The sequence below is a fragment of the Bufo bufo genome, chromosome 4 (genome assembly GCF_905171765.1).
Source record: "Bufo bufo chromosome 4, aBufBuf1.1, whole genome shotgun sequence".
Taxonomy (NCBI): Eukaryota; Metazoa; Chordata; class Amphibia; order Anura; family Bufonidae; genus Bufo; species Bufo bufo.
Genome location: NC_053392.1, coordinates 87,970,845 through 87,998,009, shown reverse-complemented (window position 1 = coordinate 87,998,009; position 27,165 = coordinate 87,970,845). Strand labels below are relative to the sequence as shown.

At 44.8% G+C, this 27,165-nt stretch overlaps 1 protein-coding gene across 1 annotated transcript in view; it reads right to left on the bottom strand.

Annotated features, from left to right (window-relative positions):
* MBOAT2 (membrane bound O-acyltransferase domain containing 2) overlaps positions 1 to 27,165 on the bottom strand; it is a 272,749-nt gene that overhangs the window by 9,845 nt on the left and 235,739 nt on the right. Inside the window, exons 8-11 of the mRNA XM_040427503.1 lie at positions 19,064 to 19,256; positions 17,162 to 17,265; positions 10,796 to 10,860; positions 3,812 to 3,944 (exon numbers count right to left, since the gene is read on the bottom strand). Coding sequence (XP_040283437.1) covers positions 3,812 to 3,944; positions 10,796 to 10,860; positions 17,162 to 17,265; positions 19,064 to 19,256 — 495 coding nt within the window. The remainder of the gene's footprint in view (positions 1 to 3,811; positions 3,945 to 10,795; positions 10,861 to 17,161; positions 17,266 to 19,063; positions 19,257 to 27,165) is intronic.

Genomic DNA, 27,165 nt, shown 5'->3' with positions numbered 1-27,165 from the left:
ATTGTGCCTCCTTCACAGATTATGCCCAGATATGTGCCCCTTAACAGTAGTTATGCCCAGATATAGGCCCCCTCACAGTAGTTATGCCCAGATATGGGCCCCCTCACAGTAGTTATGCCCAGATATGGGCCCCCTCACAGTAGTTATGCCCAGATAGGTGCCACTTCACAGTAATATGCCCAGTATTGTGCCCCCTCACAGTAGTTATGCCCAGATAGGTGCCCCTTCACAGTAATATGCCCAGTTGTGCAACCTCATAGTAATATGCCCAGTTATATGCGCCCTCACGTAGTTATGCCCAGATACAGTATATGCCCCTGACTGTAATATGCCCAGCTGTGCCCCCTCACTGTAATATGCCCAGTTGTGCCCCCTGACTGTAATATGCCCAGCTGTGGCCCCTGACTGTAATATGCCCAGCTGTGGCCCCTGACAGTAATATGCCCAGCTGTGCCCCCTGACAGTAATATGCCCAGTTGTGCCCCTCACTGTAATATGCCCAGTAAAGTGCCTTCTTCACAGGCAGTTTAAAAAATAAACTCCACATACTCACTTTATTCCCCAGCAGCAGCAATACCTCCCAGCCAGCCACACCACCTGCCACGCCCCCTGCCCAGACCTGCAGTGTGGAGAGCTGGCTGAGGAATGACGGAGCAGAGAGCCGACGGACCTTCCCCATACCGGGACCGCGGGTCAGCCACTGAAATCTGGGACTGTCCCGCCGGATCCGGGGGGGTTGGGAGGTATGGACTAACTGCACTACATACATACAGGCAGCTCCAGCATCTTAACTAGCCTATGTGTCCATATAAACACTGGACAAGCTACCCACCGTTAAAGACAGATGCATCAGATGGCTGAGATGACCCCCAGGTACAGAGGCAGGCCGGCCAGTATCCTCTTTCCCCAGAGGCCTGCCTTCTCGAAGCTGCTGCAGGGACCCCCATAGTGTCATGCTGCTGCCTGTTACTGTGTAGCACGCAATATCTGCATGTACTCTAGCTGTACAATGGGCCCTAAGAATGAATTTTACTGGGGGCCCTAGGCGGCCCCGGTCCAGCACTGCTCCTCTCATTTTTCTGAAGGAGGGAAAAATAATGCAACCAAATAATGCCAACAATTATACCAACATATAGGGCCAACATAATATCATGACACAGTGTCTACATGCTAGTCCCATACATTGACCCCTTTTATTAACCAGAGTGGAAAGCTACGGCAAAATGCATCTCCTCCTCTGTATGACTTGCCTCAACCATGTATAACATGGCTGACCATCGAATTATATGGGGGGTGTAATATTACACTAGGGATTTCATGAGCTACACCTCTGGGGATATGCTCAGCAGGAGCTTCCAAATGTATGGAATTTGTGGTAAATATCCAATATACTGTAGGTGACTAAAGTCTGTGCTGCCATATCTGTCATAGTCTGTCATCATACAGTGATGACAGGTCTCATACAGTTGGAGAAATTCTCAAAAGAACAGTCACAAAGCAAGAGCCCCACAGCCACCAGGAGTGGCCCACCCCGCCATGACGGCAGTCAAGTGAATTGTAGTAATTCAGGCATCAGCAAAACCGCTTTTACTTGAGCATCAACCAAGGTATGGATATAGTGTCATACATCAGATCATACCTGCTTAAAGGGATTTTACTGCGAGTACAATATTGATCACGTATCCTCAGGATAGTTCATCGATATCTGATCGGTGAGGGTCCAACTCCCAACACCACAGCCGATCAGCTGTTTCAAAGGGCTGCAGCACTCAGACAAGCGCTGCAGCCTCCTCGCAGCACACCAAGCGCAGCGCAGTACACTGTATAGTGGAATCACTGGTCTAGGAAGAGGCCACAGCACTCAATGGAGCGCCGCAGCCTCTTCAAACAGCCAATTAGTGGGGTTGGCCAGAGTCAGACCTCCACCTATCAGATCAATATAGTACTCCAGGAAAACCCCTTTAAAGGTGGGTTCGCACTAGCGTTATGGCATTCCATTATAGGTTCAGTTTATAACGGAATGCCCAGACGGAATGCAAAACGGAAGCCTTTAAGAGGCATTCTGCTCCGTCCTAATAGAAGTCTATGTGCAAGGATAACCGCTCTGTTATGCTTGCCCATAGACTTCTATTAGGACAGAGCAGAATGCCTCTCAAAGAGGACCTGTCACCTCTCCTGACGTGCCTGTTATAATAGCTTCATGCATTCCCCATGTAACAACAATTCTGGAGCCTCTATTCTTATGTCTCTATGTTGTGCCATTCCTTTATTATTTACACTAGAAGTTATGAATGAATTGCTAGCAGTCTGCAGTAAGGGTACAGAGGGGAGGTAACCAGTTGGGGGTGTACCTGCACAGTCTGACAATGGCAGCACTGATTGGATAGAGTGAGTCTGTGCAGGTACACCCCCCCAACTGGTTACCTCCCCTCTATACCCTTACTGCAGACTGCTAGCAATTCATTCATAACTTCTAGTAGAAATAATAAAGGAATGGCACAACCTAGAGCCATAAGAATAGAGGCTCCAGAATGGTTATTACATGGTGAATGCATGGAGCTATTATAACAGGCATGTCAGGAGAGGTGACAGGTCCTCTTTAAAGGGAATCTGTCACCTAGTTTGAGCATATTAAACTGTTAACATAGCAATGTTCAATAAAATACCTTTATTCCAGCATGGGTGGTCTTTTTTTTATTCAAGTTTTCATTTTGATAATTAACCTTCAAGGTGCCAGAGGGGCGTTATTTCCTTTCTTGCCCCTGAAATCTCGCGCAGCCGCAGTATCGCTGACTGCCTGCGCCTGTACGATACTCCGGCTCCTGAGGGCAACAGCCTCAATAGTGTAACTGGGCATGCGCTGAGCCCAGTGACGTAATCAGAGCGCTGTTGCCTCAGGAGCCGTAGGATCGGACAGGCGCAGGCAGTCAGCGATACTGCGGCTGCGTGAGATTTCAAGAAAGGAGGACGCAAGGACCGTGGGGTGAATAAATTACATGACGTAGCGGAGGGGGCGGCGCCATTCGGCTCGGATGTGGGAGTAAATTTATTTATGAGGAGGCGTGCTGGGCTTGAAAGAAAGGCGGGCTGGGCACTGCAGGGGGGCGTTACTGGGCACTAGAGGAGAGGACTATCGCCCCTCTGGGCACCTTGAAGGTTAATTAGCATATCTGAAAAATCACTTTTTTATCAAAATGAAAACTTGAATAAAAGAAAGAAGACCCATGCTGGAATGAAGGTATTTTATTGAACATTGTTATGTTAACAGTTTAATATGCTCAAACTAGGTGACAGATTCCCTTTAAAGGCTTCCATGTTGCATCCCGTCTGGGCATTCCGTTATGTTCCATTATAAATGGAACCTCTAACGGAATGCAATAATGCTAGTGCGAACCCACCCTAAAGGGGTTGTGTCACAAAACATATTCTACATTTTTCAAACCAGCACCTGGATCTGAATACTTTTGTGATTTCATGCAATTAAACATTTTGCAACGCCAGTGAGCTATTCCATAAAATGTGTTTGTGTAGCGCCACCTGCTGTTTGTTCTTTTCCTTATTTTTTGTCCATCTCACTGAGCTGATCTGATTTTCATTTTTTACATCAATCACGGGATAACCCCTCATCCATGCACTTGTGGGGCCCCACAATTCTCAGGCCTCCTATAGAAGCTGCTATGGCTGGAGCTCCAGTGGCCGCTCAGTGTCCAGGGAAAACATACAGAGCTAAAAATGGGAGAGACATCCATCGTTCTGCAGTCTGCCGTGTGTGAATGAGGCCGTGACAACATGTCTCATTATAGATACTCACGTTTCGTGCTGCCAGCGTCATTAAACTTCCAGTAAAGAAGGTCAGGTAGTATCCTGGGTATACGCCATGCCAAACCGCTGACAATAGGAAGGTCCGAGCTGTCGGGCTAGAAGTGGCGCGTTCATAACATACTCTGTGCAATACAGAAGAAAACGCAAACAGTCATAACGTGAGCAGCAGTCAATTCACTCTAAGGCCTTATTCACACAAGCGGTACAGAACGTGTCAGTCTGGTCAGTGAAAAAGCATCCATTTTTCACTGAACAGACTCTGACATAGGGCTCATGCACACGACCGTATGTATTTTGAGGTCCGCAAAAAAATACGGAAGACGTCCGTGTGCATTCCATATTTTGCGGAACGGAAAAGCTGGCCCCTGATAGAGCGGTCCTATCCTTGTCCATAATGCGGATAATAATAGGACATGTTCTATTTTTTTGCGTAACGGACATACGGAAACGGAATGCACACGGAGTAACTTCAGGGTTTTTTTGCGGACAAATTGAAATGAGTGGTTCCGTATACAGAACACGGAAAGTATATACGTTTGTGTGCATGAGCCCATATTCTGTACCGCTTGTGGCTTCACACAGCATTTTTTAACCAAAATTGCCAATTTTTCGGTGGCTTTTTTTATGTTTCTTGAATGCTTTTATTTTTTTTTGCAAAAACCCCTGTGACCAGCTGTTAGCTGAGGACCAATAGTGAAATATGAAATGCTTTTTTTTTGGGTCCCTAGTGATTTTAAAGGGATTTTCTGAGATTTTTTTTCACTGATGACCTGTCCTTTGGATAGGTCATCAGTATCTGATCGGTGGGGGTCCAACACCGTGGACCCCCGCCGATCATCTGTTTGAGAAGACTCTGGCACTCTCAGTACCGCCGTGCCATTCTCTCTGCTTATCAAGCGCAGCTCAGCCCCATTCACTTGAACGTGACTGAGCTGCTCCTAGGCCATGTGACCGATGAATGTGACATCACACGGCCTAGGGAAAGCTATGAGAGGGCCGCGACACTTACAGGAGTGCCAGTGTCTTTTCAAACAGCTGATCAGCGGGGGTCCCGAGTGTTAAGGCCCTATTACACACCTGCAGATTAAGCAGGCGATGGTCGGGAAGGAAGCGTTCCTTTCCAGTAATCGCATGCTTACTAGCGGAGGAGACCACTTCAATTACATGCAGTGATCTCCTCCTCAGTATGGGGACAAGCGATCACTAATGCCATCACTCGTCCCAATACAGAACCTTTTGTTTGCCGCTGATTATACGGCACAATCTGCCGCCGGCAAACTATTATTTTTAAGCATGCTGAAAGACACTGATTACTCGTTTGCTCGTTCATCTGGTAATCGGCGGCAGTATTAGGGCTGTTTCACACGAGCGGATGCCGTGCGTGACATCCGCTCCGTGAATGACAGCCAAGACCCGATGCGGACAGCAGAGACACGGAGCAGTAACATGATTGATAATGCTCCGTGCCTCTCTGTGATCTCTTTACTACGAAATCACAATGAGATAAAGTTGTCACTGTGATTTCGTAGTAAAGAGGTCACAGAGAGGCACAGAGCATTATCAATCATGTTACTGCTCCGTGCCTCTGCTGTCCGCATCGGGTCTTGGCTGTCATTCACGGAGCGGATGTCACGCACGGCATCCGCTCGTGTGAAACAGCCCTTACACTGCCAGATCATTGCTAACTAGCGTTCATACAAATGCTTGTTAGCGATGATCTTAGCGATTATCTACCAGTGTCATAGGGCCTTTAGACCCCCACCGATCAAATAGTGATGACCTATCCACAGGATAGGTTATCATTTAAAAAATCTTGGAAAACCCTTTCAAAGCCACTGAGAAAAGCATATTAAATTATATTGAAAACTGTGAAGGGAGCCTAAGGCCCCTTTCACACGGGCGAGTATTCCGCACGGATGCGATGCGCGAGTTGAACGCATTGCACCCGCACTGAATTCCGACCCATTTATTTCTATGGGGCTGTTCACATGAGCGGTGATTTTCACGCATCACTTGTGCGTTGCGTGAAAATCGCAGCATGCTCTATATTCTGCGTTTTTCCCGCAACGCAGGCCCCTTAGAAGTGAATGGGGTTGCGTGAAAATCGCAAGCATCCGCAAGCAAGTGCGGATGCGGTGCGATTTTCACGCACGGTTGCTAGGAGACAATCGGGATGGAGACCCGATCATTATTATTTTCCCTTATAACATAAAAAATAATAGCATTCTGAATACAGAATGCATGGTAAAATAGCGCTGGAGGGGTTAAAAAAATAATAATAATAATTTAACTCACCTTAATCCACTTGATTGCGAAGCCCGGCATCTCCTTCTGTCTTCATCTTAGCTGTGCAGCAACAGGACCTGTGGTGACGTCACTCCGGACATCACATGATCCATCACCATGGTAAAAGATCATGTGATGGATCATGTGATGACTGGAGTGACATCACCACAGGTCCTGTTGCTGCACAGCTAAGATGAAGACAGAAGGAGATGCCGGGCTTCGCGATCAAGTGGATTAAGGTGAGTTAAATTATTATTATTATTTTTTTAACCCCTCCAGCGCTATTTTACTATGCATTCTGTATTCAGAATGCTATTATTTTCCCTTATAACCATGTTATAAGGGAAAATAATACAATCTTACAGAACACCGATCCCAAGCCCGAACTTCTGTGAAGAAGTTCGGGTTTGGGTACCAAACATGCGCGATTTTTCTCACGCGAGTGCAAAACGCATTACAATGTTTTGCACTCGCGCGGAAAAATCGCGCGTGTTCCTGCAATGCATCCGCACCTTTTCCCGCAACGCTCGTGTGAAATAGGCCTAAGGGTATGTTCAGGCGGAGGATTTTGTCCAATGGCAGGAATGGCTGCGCGGTGCTGTGATTTCTGCAGTGGGTTTTCATGGCGTACATAGAGAAATAAGGGCCCCATAGCAAGGATCAAACCAGGCCCCCCACACAGGGCATAAGGGTTTTTGCCTAAACCCCTTTCAATGACCCTTGGCCCATTTTTTCACTGCCTTGTTTGCTAAAAGTTGTTCCTTTAGAGGGTAGAGTCATGACCAAGTTTTCACCTGCAGTAGAAGAGGGGATGATTCCAACTAAGACTGGGCCCCCTCTTCCCTGGGGCCATAGCAGTCGCATGGTAGTTACGTCCCTGGCTGCAGTGAATGGAGCTACACCGCAAGCAGGGTCCCGCTGCGGCCTTGGGAGGGATCTTATAACCATAGGTCTATGCAGCAGAAATCCTCGGCCACATAGCGCAGCCTCCAATTGAAAACAATAAAAGGCACTTTCAGTGCACCTGCGACACTGCATCCCTGCTGAAAACCGCACCCGTAGTCCTCCGCCTGATCATACACTAAGGGTATATTCACATGCAACAGATTTGTTAAAGAACTTTTGTGAATGAATTAGAATTTTTTTTAAATGTGGTGGATTTTTTATCATTTTAATCTGCAAAATGTTTAAATGGAATTTGATTTCGTATGTGCTGCAACAGACTACATTCCCTACATTTCACCTTGGCGACCTATACGGGATCCATGCTATCCATTCTCTCTGTAACCTGCTTATCTCAGCGTGGAGGGAATGCGGTGAACATATACAGTACAGACCAAAAGTTTGGACACACCTTCTCATTCGAAGAGTTTTCTTTATTTTTATGACTATGAAAATTGTAGATTCGCACTGAAGGCATTAAAACTATGAATTAACACATGTGGAATTATATACATAACAAACAAGTGTGAAACAACTGAAAATATGTCATATTCTAGGTTCTTCAAAGTAGCCACCTTTTGCTTTGATTACTGCTTTGCACACTCTTGGCATTCTCTTGATGAGCTTCAAGAGGTAGTCCCCTGAAATGGTTTTCACTTCACAGGTGTGCCCTGTCAGGTTTAATAAGTGGGATTTCTTGCCTTATAAATGGGGTTGGGACCATCAGTTGCGTTGAGGAGAAGTCAGGTGGATACACAGCTGATAGTCCTACTGAATAGACTGTTAGAATTTGTATTATGGCAAGAAAAAAGCAGCTAAGTAAAGAAAAACGAGTGGCCATCATTACTTTAAGAAATGAAGGTCAGTCAGTCAGCCCAAAAATTGGGAAAACTTTGAAAGTAAGGGCTATTTGACCATGAAGGAGAGTGATGGGGTGCTGCGCCAGATGACCTGGCCTCCACAGTCACCGGACCTGAACCCAATCGAGATGGTTTGGGGTAAGCTGGACCGCAGAGTGAAGTCAAAAGGGCCAACAAGTGCTAAGCATCTATGGGAACTCCTTCAAGATTGTTGGAAGACCATTTCAGGGGACTACCTCTTGAAGCTCATCAAGAGAATGCCAAGAGTGTGCAAAGCAGTAATCAAAGCAAAAGGTGGCTACTTTGAAGAACCTAGAATATGACATATTTTCAGTTGTTTCACACTAGTTTGTTATGTATATAATTCCACATGTGTTAATTCATAGTTTTGATGCCTTCATAGTCATGAAAATAAAGAAAACTCTTTGAATGAGAAGGTGTGTCCAAACTTTTGGTCTGTACTGTATCTTCTCTACTAATTAGTCTACAAAGAGGTATCTCCCAGGGAAAGCGAAACCCTCTCACTAGCGCCACCTTGTGGAAGTGTCTGCCTATGAGTCAAAGTCCAACTTTTTAACAAGCCTTTGGGCATGACAATGGAAAATAGACAAGCCAAATATCTATCTGTGGACAGCTGTTTCGGGGAGCTTGCCCCTCAACAGTGTGGAGTAGGATTGTGGCTGGCTGAGTGCAATGCCTTGGATGTAGCTTAGGAAGCAGGGGTGCACAGCCAATGAGGCAAGGTGAGGCGATGGCCTCAGGCAGCACCAGGTAAGGGCAAGAGGGGGGCAGCGGAAAGGCCTTGGGCAATGAGCGCTTTCATTGTGGAAGCGTTCATCTCTGCATATTCAACTGTATCGCTATATTAACCAGTATGTTTTGTAATACTATATGTAATGCTTTTCAAGTATGGCTTTACAGTAAGGCTGGAGGGAAGGGGTTAGGTTAATAATTTTGCATGGGGAGGGGGGGTTCATTTCAGTTTTTGCCTTAGGCAGCAGAAAGGCTAAATGCACCCCTGTTAGGCAGGGTACTGGTTGTTCTTTAAGAGACCAGCTCTGTATGGAGACTTACTGGAAGCACTCCATTGGAATAAAATAGGCAAATATGTGTGTCCCAAGGAAAGAGAACCATGTCACCGGCGCCACCTAGTGGAAGTGCCTCCCTATGAGTCAAAATCCGACTTTTTAACAAGCCTTAAGTTGGGACATGACAAATCAGTCTGATATGCATAAGTAATATTTCCTGTGAACGGACTGCAAACCTCTCAGTAACAGGCCTCCTGCACATGAACGTGTGCGCCCCGTGGCCGTGCTGCGGCACGCAAATTGCAGGCTGCATAGCACGAACACCGACCATGGGGCAGCCGTAGCGGATCGTGGACCCATTCACTTTAATGGGTCAGCGATCCACCGTTCCGCAAAAAGATAGGACATGTTCTATCTATTTGCGGAACGGAAGTACGGGACGAAACCCCACGGAAGCACTCCGTAGTGCTTCCGTAGGGTTCCGTGCTTCCGTTCCGCACCATTCCGCATCTCCGGATTCGCTGACCCATTGAAGTGAATGGGTCCGCATCCGTGATGCGGAATGCCCACGGAACGGCGCCCGTGTATTGCGGATCCGCATATGCGGTCCGCAATACGGAAACGGGCAGCACACTTTCGTGTGCAGGAGGCCACAGCTTGTAGCATTAAAGGGGTTGTGTCATCTCAAGCATTGGTGGCATATCATTAGGATATGCCACCAATGTCTGATAGGTGCAGGTCCCACCTCTGGGACCCACACTCGTCTATTTTCGGAAGTCCCATAGAGCTCAGCTATTTTCGCCAGTCTCATAGAAATGAATGGGGGGCAGTCCGCTCTCCTCCACTTTGTGGGCTCCGTTTTAGAGATAGCTGTGGGTCCCAGAGGTGGGACCCTCACCTATCGGACATAGCGATACGCCACCAATGCTTGAGATGACACAACCCCTTTAAGCAACCTGGCAGATCTGCAAAGCGCTGTCAGGAAATATACCATTTTATCCATTACTATAGGGACTTTTGCACAACTAACCTCATGTTATTACTAGTTCTCATGCAAGGTGGCGCTTCACTTTATCAATGAATTTCTGATAGAAAATATTAAAACTCTATTAGGGTCACACCTTGTGCTCCTATTACAGTTTTTACTATGATATTTGCAATATGCCCACAACAGATTTATATGTACAGGAAGACATTGACATTAAAGGGGTTGTGCCACTCATATAAATGTATTCCGCCCAACTGTTATATCACTTTCCCAAAATACCGCCATTTATCAAATCTAGTTATCAGCCTACCATTGCACCTTGTGGCAAATCAGTTTGGATTTCTGTTGCTGTTGGTTACGTCCTGTAGTGGAGCCTTGTAATACAGGACGCACATGCTCACTGCGCTTCTTTTCCTTCCCTTCAATAACCACTCCTTTGTGTCAGTTACATGTCAGTTATGAATGGATAGACCGACAGACAATAGACAGATAACAGACAAATAGAAAAACATAAGGATGGATTTTCTAACACATGTTGGGCACTGGCACAAGTTGCATCTGTTATAAATCCAGTTACACAGAACATTTTGAGTACATGGAGGTAGAAAATAAACTGGTCAGTGTCACATGATCTGCTGATGACAGGTCACATCTCACTGACCTGGGGCATGATGGGACAGCAGTCACATGACAAACCAGGAAGTAGGATTCAAGCATGGGGGATAAGAGAAAACGGCAAATTAGGTAAATTTGGAGGGGGGGATGAAAATAAAAACAATCCACGGAGGAATGGGAGCTAGAGAACTTGATAAACTACTTTCCATTCTAAAGTTTATTTTTATGGCACAACCCCTTTAAGACTGTCATACCTCTTTAACCACAGTGCAGTCTGTATGTTCCAGTTATCAATGAACATCTTAAAGCTTGTAGAGAACTGCAATGTAAGAAATAGAGTTAGCTCAGACTACATTCCTCCATCATCTTTATTGTATAGCAAGATATGTGTAACATGTTTTCTCATTGTATAAAGCGCGGTGTGGAAGGTTAGGTATCTGGGTGTGCCTCCATGTTAGCCGATTCATCATCATCATCATCATCATATAGTCAAACATTCACATTAGAGATAGATTACAGCTTTTGTGCTCTTTATTCTCCAGTTACTCATCAGAAGAAGACATTTATAACCATGGCCCGATTTGCCCTGCTGGAGCCATATGGTAGCTTAAAGGAATTCTTCACACCTTGGAACCTTTTCTGCGAACCCTTCCACAAGGCTGGACCCGTGGTGGGAATTATACTTCATGATCCTCGCCACTGGGTTCTGGTTCCCTCGCTCCCTCGGCTCCGCCGAAGCTCCTCGATCTCCCCAAGTTAACATCTGCCTTGACGCGGGTCACGTGGCCTCTGCATCCATTGACTGGCCATAGCCGTGGTGTGTCACCCATGCATCATGGCATTGGGTGAGGTGCTGCATAGGTGACAAGTCACTAATGCGGACAGTTATTGGCTGCGGTGATCACATGACCCAAGTCAAACTGAATGTTGATGCGAGGAGACCCAGGACATGTGGTGGAGCCAGGGGAGAGACAGAACCCAGAGGTAAGTATAATTCCCACTCTGGGACCAGCCACCCTGGGGGTCCGCAGAAAACGTCCCCTTTAAAGTCTACATCAATATCTATTAACATATATTAACTTTACCTTGTATTTTAACAAATATTTGATATGTCATAGAGAAGGAAAAATCCAAGGCAGCACACAAGTTATCCGTGAAAAAAAGGGTGTTTATTGACCCATGTGGACAGCAACGTTTCAGCTCTCTCACTGGAGCCTTTGTCAAGCCATGGCTTGACAAAGGCTCCAGTGAGAGAGCTGAAACGTTGCTGTCCACATGGGTCAATAAACACCCTTTTTTTCACGGATAACTTGTGTGCTGCCTTGGATTTTTCCTTCTGTATATCTAATTTGGACCAGGTCCCGTGGCCCTTTTCAAGGTATTGCACCTGCTGATATATTGTGTGCTGCTCTTCTATTTTTTTTACTTGATATGTCATAGAGATATCTGTATCGTGGGTGGGGAGATTAAGGGGTTGGGCAATCTTCCTATGATGTATACATTGTGATCAACCCAAAAGAAAAGCTTCATTCCAAGCACACTATGTAATACCAGCCATGGTACCAGCTGTAGTACAAGTAATGCCCACCTTTTTGCCAAGTAATACCCAGCAGTGCAGATGGCGTCATCCTCCACACAAGCTGAGCCTCTTTTCTTTCAGGTGGAGGATGACATCATTGGAGTACAAGAAAATGTAGACTAAAACCTTCAGGATCACAGGTGCATATCCATGAAGCAAACATAATTACAAAAAACAAAATGGCTGCACACCATTATATATACAAACAATAGAGCTAAGAAATGGGGGTCATTCTAGATAAAAGTGGTACAATACCGACTATAAATGAGTATACATGAATAATGGAAGCTCTTAGCCACCTTGACGCCTGGTAGATGGGCCTGACACGTATGTGCGCTAAGAGCTTCCATTATTCATGTATACTCATTTATAGTCGGTATTGTGCCACTTTTATCTAGAATGACCCCCATTTCTTAGCTCTATTGTTTGTATATATAATGGTGTGCAGCCATTTTGTTTTTTGTAATCATTGGAGTACAGGCAGAAGTAGTCAACTGTGCTGCTGGGGAAGCAGAGGTGTAACGCCCCTAGCGGCATTACCACTCCTGCGCCCTTCTTCTGCCTGTATGTTCAATAACTATGTCATCTTATGGCTTTATTTCAGGTCCTCTAAGGCTGCGTTCACACGTGCGAGTATTCCGCGCGGATGCGATGCGGGAGGTGAACACATTGCACCCGCACTGAATCCGCACCCATTCATTTCTATGGGGCTGTTCACATGAGCGGTGATTTTCATGCATCACTTGTGCGTTGCGTGAAAATCGCAGCATGCTCTATATTCTGCGTTTTTCACGCAACGCAGGCCCCATAGAAGTGAATGGGGTTGCGTGAAAATCGCAAGCATCCGCAAGCAAGTGCGGATGCGGTGCGATTTTCACGCACGGTTGCTAGGAGACGATCGGGATGGAGACCCGATCATTATTATTTTCCCTTATAACATGGTTATAAGGGAAAATAATAGCATTCTGCATACAGAGTGCATAGTAAAATAGCGCTGGAGGGGTTAAAAATAAATAAATAATAATTTAACTCACCTTAGTCCACTTGATCGCGCTGCCCGGCTTCTCATCTGTCTCCTTTGTTGAACAGGACCTGTGGTGAGCATTCATTACAGGAACAGGACCTGTGGTGACGTCACTCCGGTCATCACATGATCCATCACATGATCTTTTACCATGGTGATGGATCATGTGATGAATCATGTGATGACCGGAGTGACGTCACCACAGGTCCTGTTCCTGTAATGAATGCTCACCACAGGTCCTGTTCAACAAAGGAGACAGACGAGAAGCCGGGCAGCGCGATCAAGTGGACTAAGGTGAGTTAAATTATTATTTATTTATTATTTTTTTAACCCCTCCAGCGCTATTTTACTATGCATTCTGTATTCCGAATGCTATTATTTTCCCTTATAACCATGTTATAAGGGAAAATAATACAATCTACAGAACACCGATGCCAAGCCCGAACTTCTGTAAAGAAGTTCGGGTTTGGGTACCAAACATGCAGGATTTTTCTCACGCGAGTGCAAAACGCATTACAATGTTTTGCACTCGCGCGGAAAAATCGTGCGTGTTCCCGCAACGCACCCGCACATTTTCCCACAACGCCCGTGTGAACTCAGCCTAAGTAGTGTGCATCTCCTCTTATGCATTTGTTTTTGTTCATGTGATAACCTGGTTCACCAGCAGGTGGCAGCAAACTTGGCAGTGCTAGGTAGCAGAGTCTGGTATCCTTTTTCCAGCTCTCTGACTCTCCTCTAAAGAGAGGGTACGATCTAGTCAGAAGGAGTTAGTTCCTGTAGTCCATGTTGTAGGGAGAAAAGCAGTAGCCCGTCCCTGTGGGACTAAGCTCTCCCTAAAAGCCAAGCTTAGTAACTTTGAAGCCAGGAAGACTACAAAGAGTAAGAAGTGGCAGCAGAAAGCACGCTAAAGGAAATATTCCTATTTAAACCAGAAAACATAGCAGGGCTGAGACAGTACAGATTCAGGAGGAATTTGTTGCAGAAGTTGCTGTCTGCCATTTTCATGCTAAAATCTGCTGGGAATCAGGGCCAAGTCTGGAAACTGTTTAGATTACTGTTTATTCAAGTAAAGCTGCATTTAACTACTTCAATACCAGTCTGGACTCAATTTATTCAGCCAATTCCTCAGCTATTCACCCTATTTTCACTGCTGAGGACGACCACGCTTGGGGTTCCCAGATATCCAGGTAGGAGCACCGTGATAAGTGCTAAAGCCGCACCCAAGGGACACTATAGGCAACCCTCATACCACTCTGGCAATCCTACACCTGGGGTCCACCAATTTAGGGGGATTTAATCCCTTGTTGCTGAAATGCAACTGGCATCACGAAAAATTACATTTATCACATCTTAAAGGGACCCTAGCCGCATGTCGTGCGTTGCAGAGGCATCGATAGTGTAGACTACGACACAAGCACGAGATTATAGGACTAGGCAAGATGGCTGGTCCTGTCAATCAAGAGGACCGGGGGAGATGATCTGAGTGGAAACCAGAGGAGTTTCGGTGCTCAGAGGGGCTCAGGCCTGCCCTTCAGTGCAACAAAGAGCTAGCTTACATCTTGGTAAAAAGTTATTGATCTTAGGATCGGGGAGTCAGTATGGGGGACCCCCATCTAGAGTTATCTACTAACTAGAATTTCCTAATAGGACATTTGAAAATGAAGTTTCTAAAGCTTTTTAATACACTTTGTAGGGGAATTTATAAAAAAAAGTTTTTTTATGCCGGTTTTTGAAATCTCCTGCGCTGCCAGAGGATGCAAATAATTTAAGACTAGGGGCAGGCCTCGTCATAAATTATGCGCACCTCCGACTGTCCGTGTGCCATAGTGAAATCTACAGTAGCTTTGAGATAAATGTGGCAAACCCACTGACCACTCACTTCTCATCGTGCCTCCTTTTCAGAAAGTGGCGAGGGCAGTGCAGAAACGCCATTTGAGAACAAATGCGTTGCAAGTGGCGTTCAAAAAGCCACAAACACGCGGTTTGCTATTTTTTTCTGCCATATTTCAGGCGCAGCGAGATAATACATTGTATGTTTTTTTTTTTACTTTTGTTTTTTTCTCTTATATTTTACGACTGAACAGGGTCAGCAGTCGTCAGCAGCTCTGCCAACATCCCCTGCAGAGTTAAAGCGAGCGCTATATCAGGTCATAGTCTAAGTCACAGGAAGTTGGCGCTTGGATGGCGTCCATCGGGTCTCTTTAAATCATCAGCCAATTTTTTTTTCCTCCCCAGACAGCATTTACATTAAGAGTCAACGGTTGGATTATTGATTACAAGTCATGTTTTAAAACTTGGATTTCATAAATCAAGAGAGATATGGAAGGCCATTCAGCATCGCAAATTTATTATGTTAATGTTTTTTAGTATATTTATTAGTTTAGATGTGCGGTACTTACAGCGAGTGGACTTTGAAGGGCTGAAGTGCTTGGTGCATTTTTGCAACTGATTTCTCTAAGCTAAAAAATGATGCAACCTTGCAAAAAACGGTCTTGACTCCAATCTCGTGCCGTTTTGTGTATACAGCTCTTATACTGACCTATATGCTTTTAGGGTTCCTGACCACAAAACACTATGGCCCTGATTCATCATCTCCTTTGCGCCACAAGAAAAGATGGCTTTAAAAAGTCGCAAGCTGTGTTAAAGAGGACCTTTCACCCGGATAGCTTTAATCAAACTATTATCCTACCTTGTAGTGCGGCCCCCACTAATGTCTTGGCACTGTTTTTTTTTTTCCTAAAGAACGCTGTGGTCCCCGAATCTTTTGGCGCTTCATATGCTAATCCAATCAGAGCGCCCCGCTCTTAGCCAGGGAGAAGGAGCTCAAGTTCTCGCGAGAATATGGCGCACGCTCCGGATGTCTACAAGTTCGAGTTCCCACGATTCTCGCGAGAACTTGAGCTCCTTCTCCCTGGCTAAGAGCGGGGCGCTCTGATTGGATGCGGCCAGGGAGAAGATAACCGCGCCCAGGAGCAATACAAGTCCACGCCTAGTGTAACCGAGTCGCCTCATTAGCATATGAGGCGGCAAAAGATACGGGGACCACAGCAGAAAAAAAAAAAAAAAGTGCCAAGACATCAGTGGGGGCCGCACTATAAGGAAGGATAATAATTAGATTAAAGCTATCCAGGTGAAAGGTCCTCTTTAAATTCAACTTTTTGAGAGAAAAAAAAAAGTTGCCTCTTTTTACGCGGCCCTTGCCACTTTCCCAAAAGGGGGCATAACAAGAGCAGGAAAGGGGCGTGACCAACCGCCAAGACAAATTTATCTTCATTTACAGCAGTTTTCTGGTGCAAATGAAGCCAGAAATCTACAACAGCTCTGAGCATGACCAGGCCTGTGCCTCATCATAAACTAGGCTCATCCTCCAGCAGCGCAGAAAGCACCGGTCTTGATCAATTTCCCCCTGATCCTGCAGTAATGTCAGACTCCACTCCGCTTGCCCTATTTTCTTAGTAATCTGCAGACAGTAGGTTTGCAAGAAGAAGGGGTTGAGATTTGTATTCTCCATGCAAATTTTTGTATTTTTTATTTTTGAAATCCTCTTCTTCTGGTTCCTTCAGCGTGAAGATGAAATGTGTTGCATGGCATGGTCTTCATTCTGCATAGGGCAGTAGGGGAAGGTTTCTACCTCCCAGATCGAGAAGAGGCAGCATTCAGTAAGCTCGGCCCTTTTCATCAGCACTGGATGGGGTAAGGAGGTAGAAGGAAACAAATGCATGCAATAAGTGCTATATGTCACAAACATACTGTCATTTTTTCAGCTTTGATATCAGAATTTTGGAAATATTCCTAAAGGCCTGACGGGAATTGACCCTCTCTGAATATCAGCCATGACAAACAGGACCCAGTGATGTGTCCGCTAAAAGATGAGCGCTGTTATAATGATCTTACGCCAGCGGAACCTCTTGAGGGATTCTTGAGGTAGTCTGGGTAGGATGCCTCCGTCATTGTAACCTGACATCTGATGATACTGCTTGGTATTTCTTACTTGCCGATCAATGAGAGAACACCTACCTCTATATTTTTGATGTTCAGATTTGAAACTAGATCCCAGTTCTCGTCACCGTTTTTGTTGTAGCCTTGGAACCCAAAACCTGCAGCATTATTGATCGCATCCGCTAAAGGAAAGAGCGGTACAAACACGTTCTTTCTTAGTTTTGATTTTGAAAAAGGAAAACAAGACAATTGTACAAGACGACAAGACAACAGTTGGGTATGTCTGCGGTTCAGATTTGGCAGCATATTTCAAATACTGTGATATCACAGAGCCTAAAAGCTGATTTCACCAATACACACCACTGGAAGAATGTATCGGTTTCAACTTTTTTTGCAATATAATCCAAAAATATATGGACTAAGAAACATCCAATCTATGACCACGGTACATGGTTGTGAAGAATGGATTTAGCACAATTGTCGTTTTTGCAGGGGTGAATATGGAGCATCTCACTGTAGTATCTTACAGAATTTATCCTACCACACAGCACCCATTTTGGAGACATCTGAGTGCTGACCAGAATATTGCAAGTTTGGTTTAGGGTTTGTCTGGTCTGAGGACTGTCATTTTTCAGAGGGATTTGTTATTTATTCCTGAATTTATTTGTGTTGTTACAGTATATAGAGGCTTGTGTTGTCTGCAGAAACATTATGGCTCAGTTGTCAGAAGGTTATCATGGTGGTCTGGGCCATATAGAGGAGAAAAGGAAAGACAATGTCTACAATTAGAGAAGACATTATCTGTGAGTAACTAGATTTATAGAGGAACTGTCACCTCTTCTGACACGTCAGAAACAGAAAATCATTGCAGTCTCCATGTAGCCCATGACTAACTGACAACTGGGTGCTATTATTTCCCTTGTCAAAAGGATGAGTCGCTATAATTGGACATGGTCAGTGTGTAGGGACACAACTCCTTGACAAAGGGAATGGTAACTGCCAGTTGTCAATACTACCACAAAAAGGTGGTGATGTCTATAGACACAGTGTGGCAGGGTGGTGATGGGGAAGGGAAAAGGGGCACAAGTTTTAGGAGTGACCCAGAGCATATGGGTTACTTTATCCTCCACTGTCTATAGCAGGCATGGCCAACCTGTGGCTCTCCAGCTGTTGTAAAACTACAACTCCCACCATGCCCTGCTGTAGGCTGATATCGGTAGACTGTCTGGGCATGATGGGAGTTGTAGTTTTGCAACAGCTGGAGAGCCTCAGGTTGGCCATCCCTGGTCTATAGGGCATCCTTTATGAAAACAAATGCTGTATATATTCCCTGCCAATCCCTGATTACATTGCATGTCATTTCATCCCAACCGCTCCAGCCAATCCCTAGCCGTAGTGGTGATGTCAGCATGTATAGCTCATGACTGCTGCAACCAGTTATTGGCTGCAGTTGCCAAATACATTTTCAGCACGGTCAAATCCGACCAAGGACATATGTGCATGTGCTCCCCAAGTTTGCATAGGTTTCCTTCAGGAACATAATGATAGGTTTATTTTGAATATAGATTGTGAGTCCCAATGGAGACAGAGACCAATGTGAGTAATGACAGGCACTGATATTTAAGCGCAATATAAATAAATAAAATAAATAAAATACTGGTATGACAAGTCACATCTTCAGTAATATTAGCAAAGACTAGCAGGGGACCATGGATCTTCAGAGCTGCCAGGGATTTCAAAGGTGATTATGATTATTTTTTTTATTATGTTATCTCTTATGCAGCTGGAAGTCAATTTTTTTTAAGCCCAGAAAACCCATTCAAACAGGCTAAAAAGTAAAAGTCAGAATCCATTTGGTTGCTCTAAGTGACTAGGTTTCATAAAGGAGGCCAAAACATTTTAGCATGCCCTTCACAAGTAATGTAATTAGAGCTTCGGACGCTAGGTGGCAGTGTTTGCTCACATTTGCAGATCACTTACCTAAGGTCCAAGCAAAATAATACTTTGGTCTTGCAGCCATTAGAGACAAGTAGAGATATATGACTCTTGTGGGAGCTGATGAGGTTTCCTGAAAGCGTTCCTCTATATTGTATTCTACAGGTAATATCCGCGTAGCAGTCATGTAGAATCCTAAGGATATTGCACAGACCACAACTTTATGCACGACAACTGTCTGGAAGGAGAGAAAAGCGTGATCTCATCAGTTCATCTATTAGCAGACATTGCTTACACTTGTGCAAAATCCTAAGCTTGAGTTTCCTTAAATAACGCAGCAATCCTTTGGAGGAAAATATTCAGGCTATGAAAACACTTGGATACTGTCGGATTCCTGGTAATTACATAGTGCTGACATATACTGCGGCTCTGTACACACGTTGTAAGCGCTCATTGGTAAATCTGGTCATCCAGTTGGGATGTGACCGTAAGCCCACCTCAACCCTATTTGAGTATGCTCCTTGGTGCACGTTATCACAACTTTCCACATCCGAAAACTGAAAAAAAATTCTACTTGACAAATCGACTTTTGCTGAGCTTTCCCCCTTCAATCGACATCAATCACACTTTTTAAATTAAGAAAAGTTACGGAATTATGTAAATCAGCCTTTACGTCCTCTAGAAAATGTCCAGTATATGGCCTGCTCACCGTTACTTTTCTGTTCTTCTGATTCGCCAGAAGAACAGAAAAATAAAGAAAAACGGATCCTGTAAAAAAAAATATGGATCCTGTGTATCAGTTATGCATATTTGGCATCCGTTAGAGCCATTTCCGTTTTTTTAGACGGAAAGTCCTGCATGTAGTACATTTTTTTTTTCCATCTAAAATAACTAATCTCTGACTGAAATGGCTCAAACGGAGGCCGAATGTGCAAAACGGATGCACGGGATCTGTTTTATTACAGGATCCGTTGTGGTTTTTTTTTCTGTTCAGAAGAACGGAAAAATAACGGTGATGTGAACTCTACCTTAAAGGGTTACTTCTATCTTACATACTTTTTGCCTATTCGCAGGATATGCTCTAAATGTCTAGGGCCCTCACAAGACCCCCTTATTCAGCCAATTCAAATCAGTCACCTTTCCCAATCAAATGAATGCAGAGCAAGACAGCTTTGGATTGTCAATCAGAGGACGGGGACTCCATTCTTCATGTAGGTGAGGGTCCCAGAGATGATCAGGCACTAATGACCTCTCTGCCACATAAGTAATATAAATGGCACTTGATAGGTTGAGGTCCTTTTACAGACTAAATTGGGGCCCAAAGCTGCGAGTTCCACTTCTGTCTGTCCGGACACCATGCTGCACACGGGCACACAGCAGGAGGCATCTTTCATTGGACTATGGGTCACACTATGTCCATCTTTGTTCTTATAGATTAGTCATCTGACACTATCCTTGCTATAAAAAATGGAAACTTTGTCAATGTGATCCATGAGGATTCCTTGGGATCCTTTTGAAAACAGATGTATCAGACTATACCCGTCAGATAACGGCTGGCCACATGAGCGTATAGCCCACTCTTATGATCCCACAATACAAATGCATGCTCGGCTTTGAATGGAAGTAAGCTGCTGCCAGATGCCTCTAGCAGTGGCTTAGCTCTCTGAGAGAAAAAACTTTAGGAAATTTAGCACAGCCAACCCTTCTGAGAGTTGGGAGGCTACCATAGACATTAGATGACTCACCAAAATTGGCAGGTTGAGACGACATAAATCTAATATGTATGGCAAGTTTAAAGGGGTTTTCTGGGATTTTTGAACTGATGGACTGTCCTCCAGGTAGGTCATCAGTATCAGATTAGTAGGGGGTCTGACACCCAGGACCCCTACCGATCAGATGTTTTAGAAGGCACTAGAGCTCACAGTAGCACTGCGGCCTTCTCTAAGCTCACCAAGCACAGCGTCGTACATTGTATAGTGGCTGTACTTTGTATCGCAGCTCAGCCCCATTCACTTCAATGGAGCTGAGCTGCGCCTAGGCCACGTGACCGATGAACATGACATCACATGGCCTAGGCTAAGCTGTGAGAAGGCTGTGGCGCTACCGCGAGCATCCATATCTTTTCAAATAGCTGCTCTGCGAGGTTCAGCGGGAATCCCGGGTGTTGAACCCCCACAGAGTAGCTGTCACCTCTCCTGACATGTCATGTTTTAGTAACTACTTCCGTTCCCCATGTAATAACAATTCTGGAGCATCTATTCTTATGACTCTATGTTGTGCCATTTTTCTCTTATTCCTGCTAGAAGTGTACAGATGAGTGTTACCAGTTGGGAGTGTTTTCCTGCACAGTCTGACACTATCCAATTAGTGCTGCCATGGTCAGACCATGTAGGGACACTCCCCCAACTGGTTACCCCCATATGGACCTTTATCCTTAAACTTCTAGAACAGAAGAATAGCAGAATAGATGCTCCAGAATTGTTATTACATGGGGATTGCAAGTAGCTACTAAAACAGACATGTCGGAAGAGGTGACAGGTCCTGGCGTGCCTGGTTTAATAGCTTCATGCATTCACCATGTAGTAACAATTCTGGAGCATCTATTCTTATGGCTCTAGGTTGTGCCATTCCTTTATTATTTCTACTAGAAGTTATGAATGAATTGCTAGCAGTCTGCAGTAAGGGTACAGAGGGGAGGTAACCAGTTGGGGGTGTACCTGCACAGACTGACAATGGCAGCACTGATTGGATAGAGTGAGTCTGTACAGGTACACACCCCCATAACTGGTTACCACCCCTCTGTACCCTTACTGCAGACTGCTAACAATTCATTCATAACTTCTTGTAGAAATAATAAAGGAATGGGGGGGGGGGGGCATTAATTACAATGGGGGGCGGGGGACATAATAATGGGGGCCACTGTGGGAGACATGAAAATGAGGGCCACTGTGGGGGACATGCTTAGCAGTTTAAGCAGTAATTTATGATTTTCTTTTTTTCTCGATAAATCTTGTGTTAAGCATAAAAAAAAAATATATATATATGGTGAGACGGTTGCAAGTACTCTTCTGATATGATTTCATCGAGCAGTTTTGATGAGGGGGGGGTTTGGACACTTGCCCTGAGAGAAGTTTTACCTAGAACCTGCACTGGTGTAAAGTATAATAGTCATGTCCCAGACAATCTGACGAGATGACAGACCTATCTTTATAGTGCTATTAGTTGCTGTGTCCTGACATTTGGCTTACTGGAGATGGCAGCGTAACTAAGGGTTACTGATAAACTGTATGTTCTGTGCTGAAGGTTATCAGGAATCTACACCAGCTACATTCACAGGAGGAAGATCTGGTTTATAATAAAGCTGCGTGCCAGTGCACCAGTCGTCTAGGCACGGTGGACGGAGATGGAATACAGCTTACCCATGAAATCACATACTTCATTGTGTGGTATATGTTAAAGGGTCACTCCCTTTTCAAAAAACTTTGGATATGACATATGAAGAGTTTCGATCAGTGGGGACCTGAGTGCTGAGACCGCCAGGAATCTCTAGAACAAGGGGAGACAAGCACGCACATGTCGGTCTCTCTCGCCTCGCGACACGAGAGAGGCTCCACAGACGTCTATGAGCCCATCTCAATTTTGTCCTCTGTAGCGAGGAGAGAGATCGCGATATGCACGCACTTCTCCCCCCTCCTAGAGATCAGTCGGGGTCTCAGCACTCAGATCCCCACCTATCTAAACTTTTGACATGTCTTTATGACATACAAAAAGTTTTTTGAAAAGTTAGTGACACTTTAAAAGGGTTATCGCATGAGCCCAACCCCTGTTCTTACGTCCTATTACGGTATTTGGACTTCATAGAGGGGTTCCTTGTGACCCACACGGAAAGAGCCGCTCTGTAGGAGCATTTCCCCTTGCCGTGGACTTCAGCCGTGTATTACATGGTCAGGATGTAATACTATCTTTCCCCTGTAGTAGCCGCTACAGGATAAATGCCTGGCATGCCTGACAGCTTTTTTCACGGGTGCCAGGATCGGCATCTGGAGCAAGATTACCCTAGGGCTCGTTCACACGAACGTTTTTTGAGTTCCGTATACGAGCCGTCTTTTAATTCCTTGTACGGTCCGCAAAAAATACGGAATGTACTCCGTATGCATTATGTTTCCATATTTCCGTTTTTCCGTTCAAAGATAGAACATGTCCTATTATTGCCCGCAAATCACGTTCCGTGGCTCCATTCAAGTCAATGGGTCCGCAAAAAAACGGAACACATACGGATTGTACTCCGTATGTCTTCCATATCCGTTCCGTTTTTGCGGAACCATCTATTGAAAATTCTATGCCCAGCCCAATTTTTTCTATGTAATTACTGTATACTGTATATGCCATATGGAAAAACGGAATGGAACCGGAAACACTACTGAAACAAGAAACGAAAGAACGGATCCGTTAAAAACGGCCCGCAAAATACTGAAAAAGCCATATGGTCGTGTGAACAAGCCCTTAGAGGCATGCATTCTGAAAGGGTTTGAACCAGCCCCTGTACCTCACATGGATCCTGAGTTCTGCCCATTCTTTGCTGCAATTGCTCTGCTAGATTTATCTCAAGCTGGCAGCTCTGGGGGCATGTCTTTTCTCAGGGGGCATGTCCGTTCTGCTGCAGCTGGCGGCAGTTGAGATGGAACTGAGCACGTTTGTCAACCTCAGTGAGGTGGACATAGAATTTAGAAAAAGAGCAAACAGCAGGTGGCGCTATACACATAGATTCCAGTGAATAACTCAGTGGCTATACTAAATTTTTAATTACATGCAATTACAAAAGTATTCAGGTCCAGGGGCTGGTTTGAAAAATGTAGAATATTTCCCGTGGGACAACTTCTTTAAGCCGCCAGTTTGAAAGGCTTCTCTGACCCCATGCATTACAGCAATTGTCTAGCTATGAACTGCAGCCGAGATCCCGCACTGATTAGGCAGGAGTTAAAGGGAACCTGTCACCGGGATTTTGTGTATAGAGCTGAGGACATGGGTTGCTAGATGGCCGCTAGCACATCCGCAATACCCAGTCCCTATAGCTCTGTGTGCTTTTATTGTGTAAAAAAAACTATTTGATACATATGCAATTTAACCTGAGATGAGTCCTGTCCCTGACACATCTCACGTACAGGACTCCTCTCAGGTTAATTTGCATATGTATAAAAAAAAAAATTAAACACAATAAAAGCACACAGAGCTATGGGGACTGGGTATTGCGGATGTGCTAGCGGCCATCTAGCAACCCATGTCCCCAGCTCTATGCACAAAACCCTGCTGACAGGTTCCCTTTAAAATGTTGTGGTAGGTCCATTTGCTTAAAGGGATTAAAGATGAAAGTGTTCATATTTCATTAGTAAAGTTTTACGTGACACGGCGGCTGTTTCTACCCTAATGGGGTCCCGGCAGACAGCCCTGAAATCCGAGCTCCAGGCATACCCCCGCCTTATATTCCTCCAGTCTGCACCTCTCAGTCCTCAGTCAGGACAGGGAGAATAATCTAATGGCATTTTTCCAGGGTGTGCTGGGAAGGCATACAGTATGAGAACGTGCCTTCTCTAATTGTGCATGCATGTGCGGGCAAGTCTGCTGAGCTGATGTGAAGTAATACGAGATCCCATGCAAAATACCTTTGTGAGCGAGGACATAGCCGATAAACCATATATTCCAGGATTACGGCACCGCGTAAAAATGTGTGTGGGCTCTTCATTATTAGACTCCTTACCAGCTCAGGAGTGGTTTTATAAAAAAATGGAGACCTGGGAGAGGGCCCCCCACTTGATACTTACACAGTTGTTTTCATAATTCAGCACATATAATACAGTCATACAGTCATACAGTACTAATATAGTACTGCTAAATATGACCTCCATAATACTGCCAGATAGAATATGCAGTATCCCAATAATAATGCCATTCAATTTCCCACTATACATCCATAAATACTAGGAGGTTTTAGTTCCTAGGGGCCCCTAGTAACAATCGTTCTCAGCATCCCCCTGAAACTGGCTCTGCGCCTGTCCCAGGTTCAGGTCTACATTAGGGTCTGTTAGGCTCGGTTTATTGTATATGCCGGGATGTAAGATTTAAGATACCTTTGCATGGAATATCGTACTTTACTACACTATTCTATCGTTTTTTGTGGTACACTGGCCTCCATTGGTCTACTGTAACCCTGGTGTGTATGTCTGGAGCTTTTCCAAACTTACATCACAAACATGATGTGAACATAGCTTTACACTATTATGCAATTTGCTAATAAGTTGCTCCAAACATCTTGGCAGAATGTTCCACAGATCCAATTTTGGCTTAGATGTAAGGAGCTTTCCTCTTCTCACTCCTCAACATTCAAATTGCAACACCGAGAAAGACAAGGCGTAAGGTTATGCAAATCGAGGAATTAGCAGGTGTCACTAAGATCTGCAGATGATCACATTTTCGAGCACCTAGCTCCAATCAGTGGCATGTGGGAGGGGTATAAAAGACAGATTGAAAGAAAAGGATTTTTAGCCACATAAAACCTAAAAAATCAGACCAATTCATGTGAACTGAGAGACCTTGGTTTATCACTCCTGCAGATCACTACACATCTAGGCTGAGATGTCAGCACTGTCCAATGTTGCATGTCCCGGTGGTTGGGAGAACAACGACAAACTGGAATCACGGCAAGAGGTGAACAGAGGAGAAACTCTGCACGGATAGATCATCTGATTAGCAGAATGGGGCCTAGTGATTCATTCTGTACACATCCCAAGCCTAGGCAAACACTGTCTACACAAACCATAAGAAGACATTTGCACAACATTGGGCTACGAGCCAGGCATCCATCTACAGGTGTTTCATTGACCTCACAAAACTTCTCTCAAGGGCTATTATAATGCACAGCAAGGCAGCAATGGGGGCTGGAATGGAGGTCTTTCCTCTTCAGTGATGAGTCCTGCTTTTGTCTTGGACACAGTGATAACCGGAGATTGGTTTGGAGACAAAGTGGGCACAAGGGAATGTCACACTTATCCTACCCCCGGGATTATGGTGTGGGGTGGCATAATGTACAATAGCCAAACCCCTCTAGTCTTCATTTCAGGTACAGTAACAGCTCGGCATTACATTGATTTGGTCGTGGAACCAGTGGTATGGTCATTTCTCGAAAGTGTCCTAAGAGCCGTTTTTCAACAAGACAACGCCAGGCCAGATCTTGCCCGTGCTACTGTGGGCAGTCATCATGGTCTAGAAGTGCTACCATCACCATGACCTACAACGGTAGATGATAGCAGCAGATCCTGATGATTTGCATGCTCAAGTTTATTCAGTGTGGAAAAACATTCCTCAGACAACCATTAATAACCTCACTGTTAGCTTGCCAAGGTGTAGAAGTGGGTGTGACTGCACGTGGTGCTCATACTCAATACTCAAGATGTTTTGAATATTTTGTTTCAATTTTTTATCATTTGCATATTGTTAACATGCCTATCGATCCGTGATTTCCATAATTCCACGATTTTTTCTTCTTGGTGTTGCAGTTTCAATGTTGAGGAGTTTCTATCTGCACGCTAACATGTACTTTCCTTCTCTGCGCTGACAGCTTATGTCTTCCAGATTTTGCCCACTGTGTTCATGAATGATTGATCTCCTGTCTACCCAGAAGAATAGCAGCTATCCTACAGATCTGTGCAGAAGATACATCAGCCTGACAAGCTGAGCTTTCCTATATGGCCTAAAGATAGCGCTACAAAAAGAGCCAAAGTGCTTATCGGATCTAAGCTGGATGAACACAAGGACCTCTCATGGTCTCTAGCAGTGATAATACAACAATTGTAGCAGCAGAGGGTTACAATAATGCAAGAAATCTCCCCAAATTCCTCTATTTGTACGTGGCTTCATATATTTTCAGACAACCTTATCTGTGCCCGCTATCTGACAAGGTCTAATTACATTTGAAGCCCTCTAACCATGGCCCGATACAAAGTGACAGGAGGACGAATAATTGTTCTTATGATCGTTTATTCACATTGTCGGCTGCACTTTCCTCTTTACACAGTGCAATATGTTGCTGACAAGGTTTAAAGGTGAGATTTTTGCTCATCTATCAGGGTGATCAGCTAGACCAGGGATGTCCA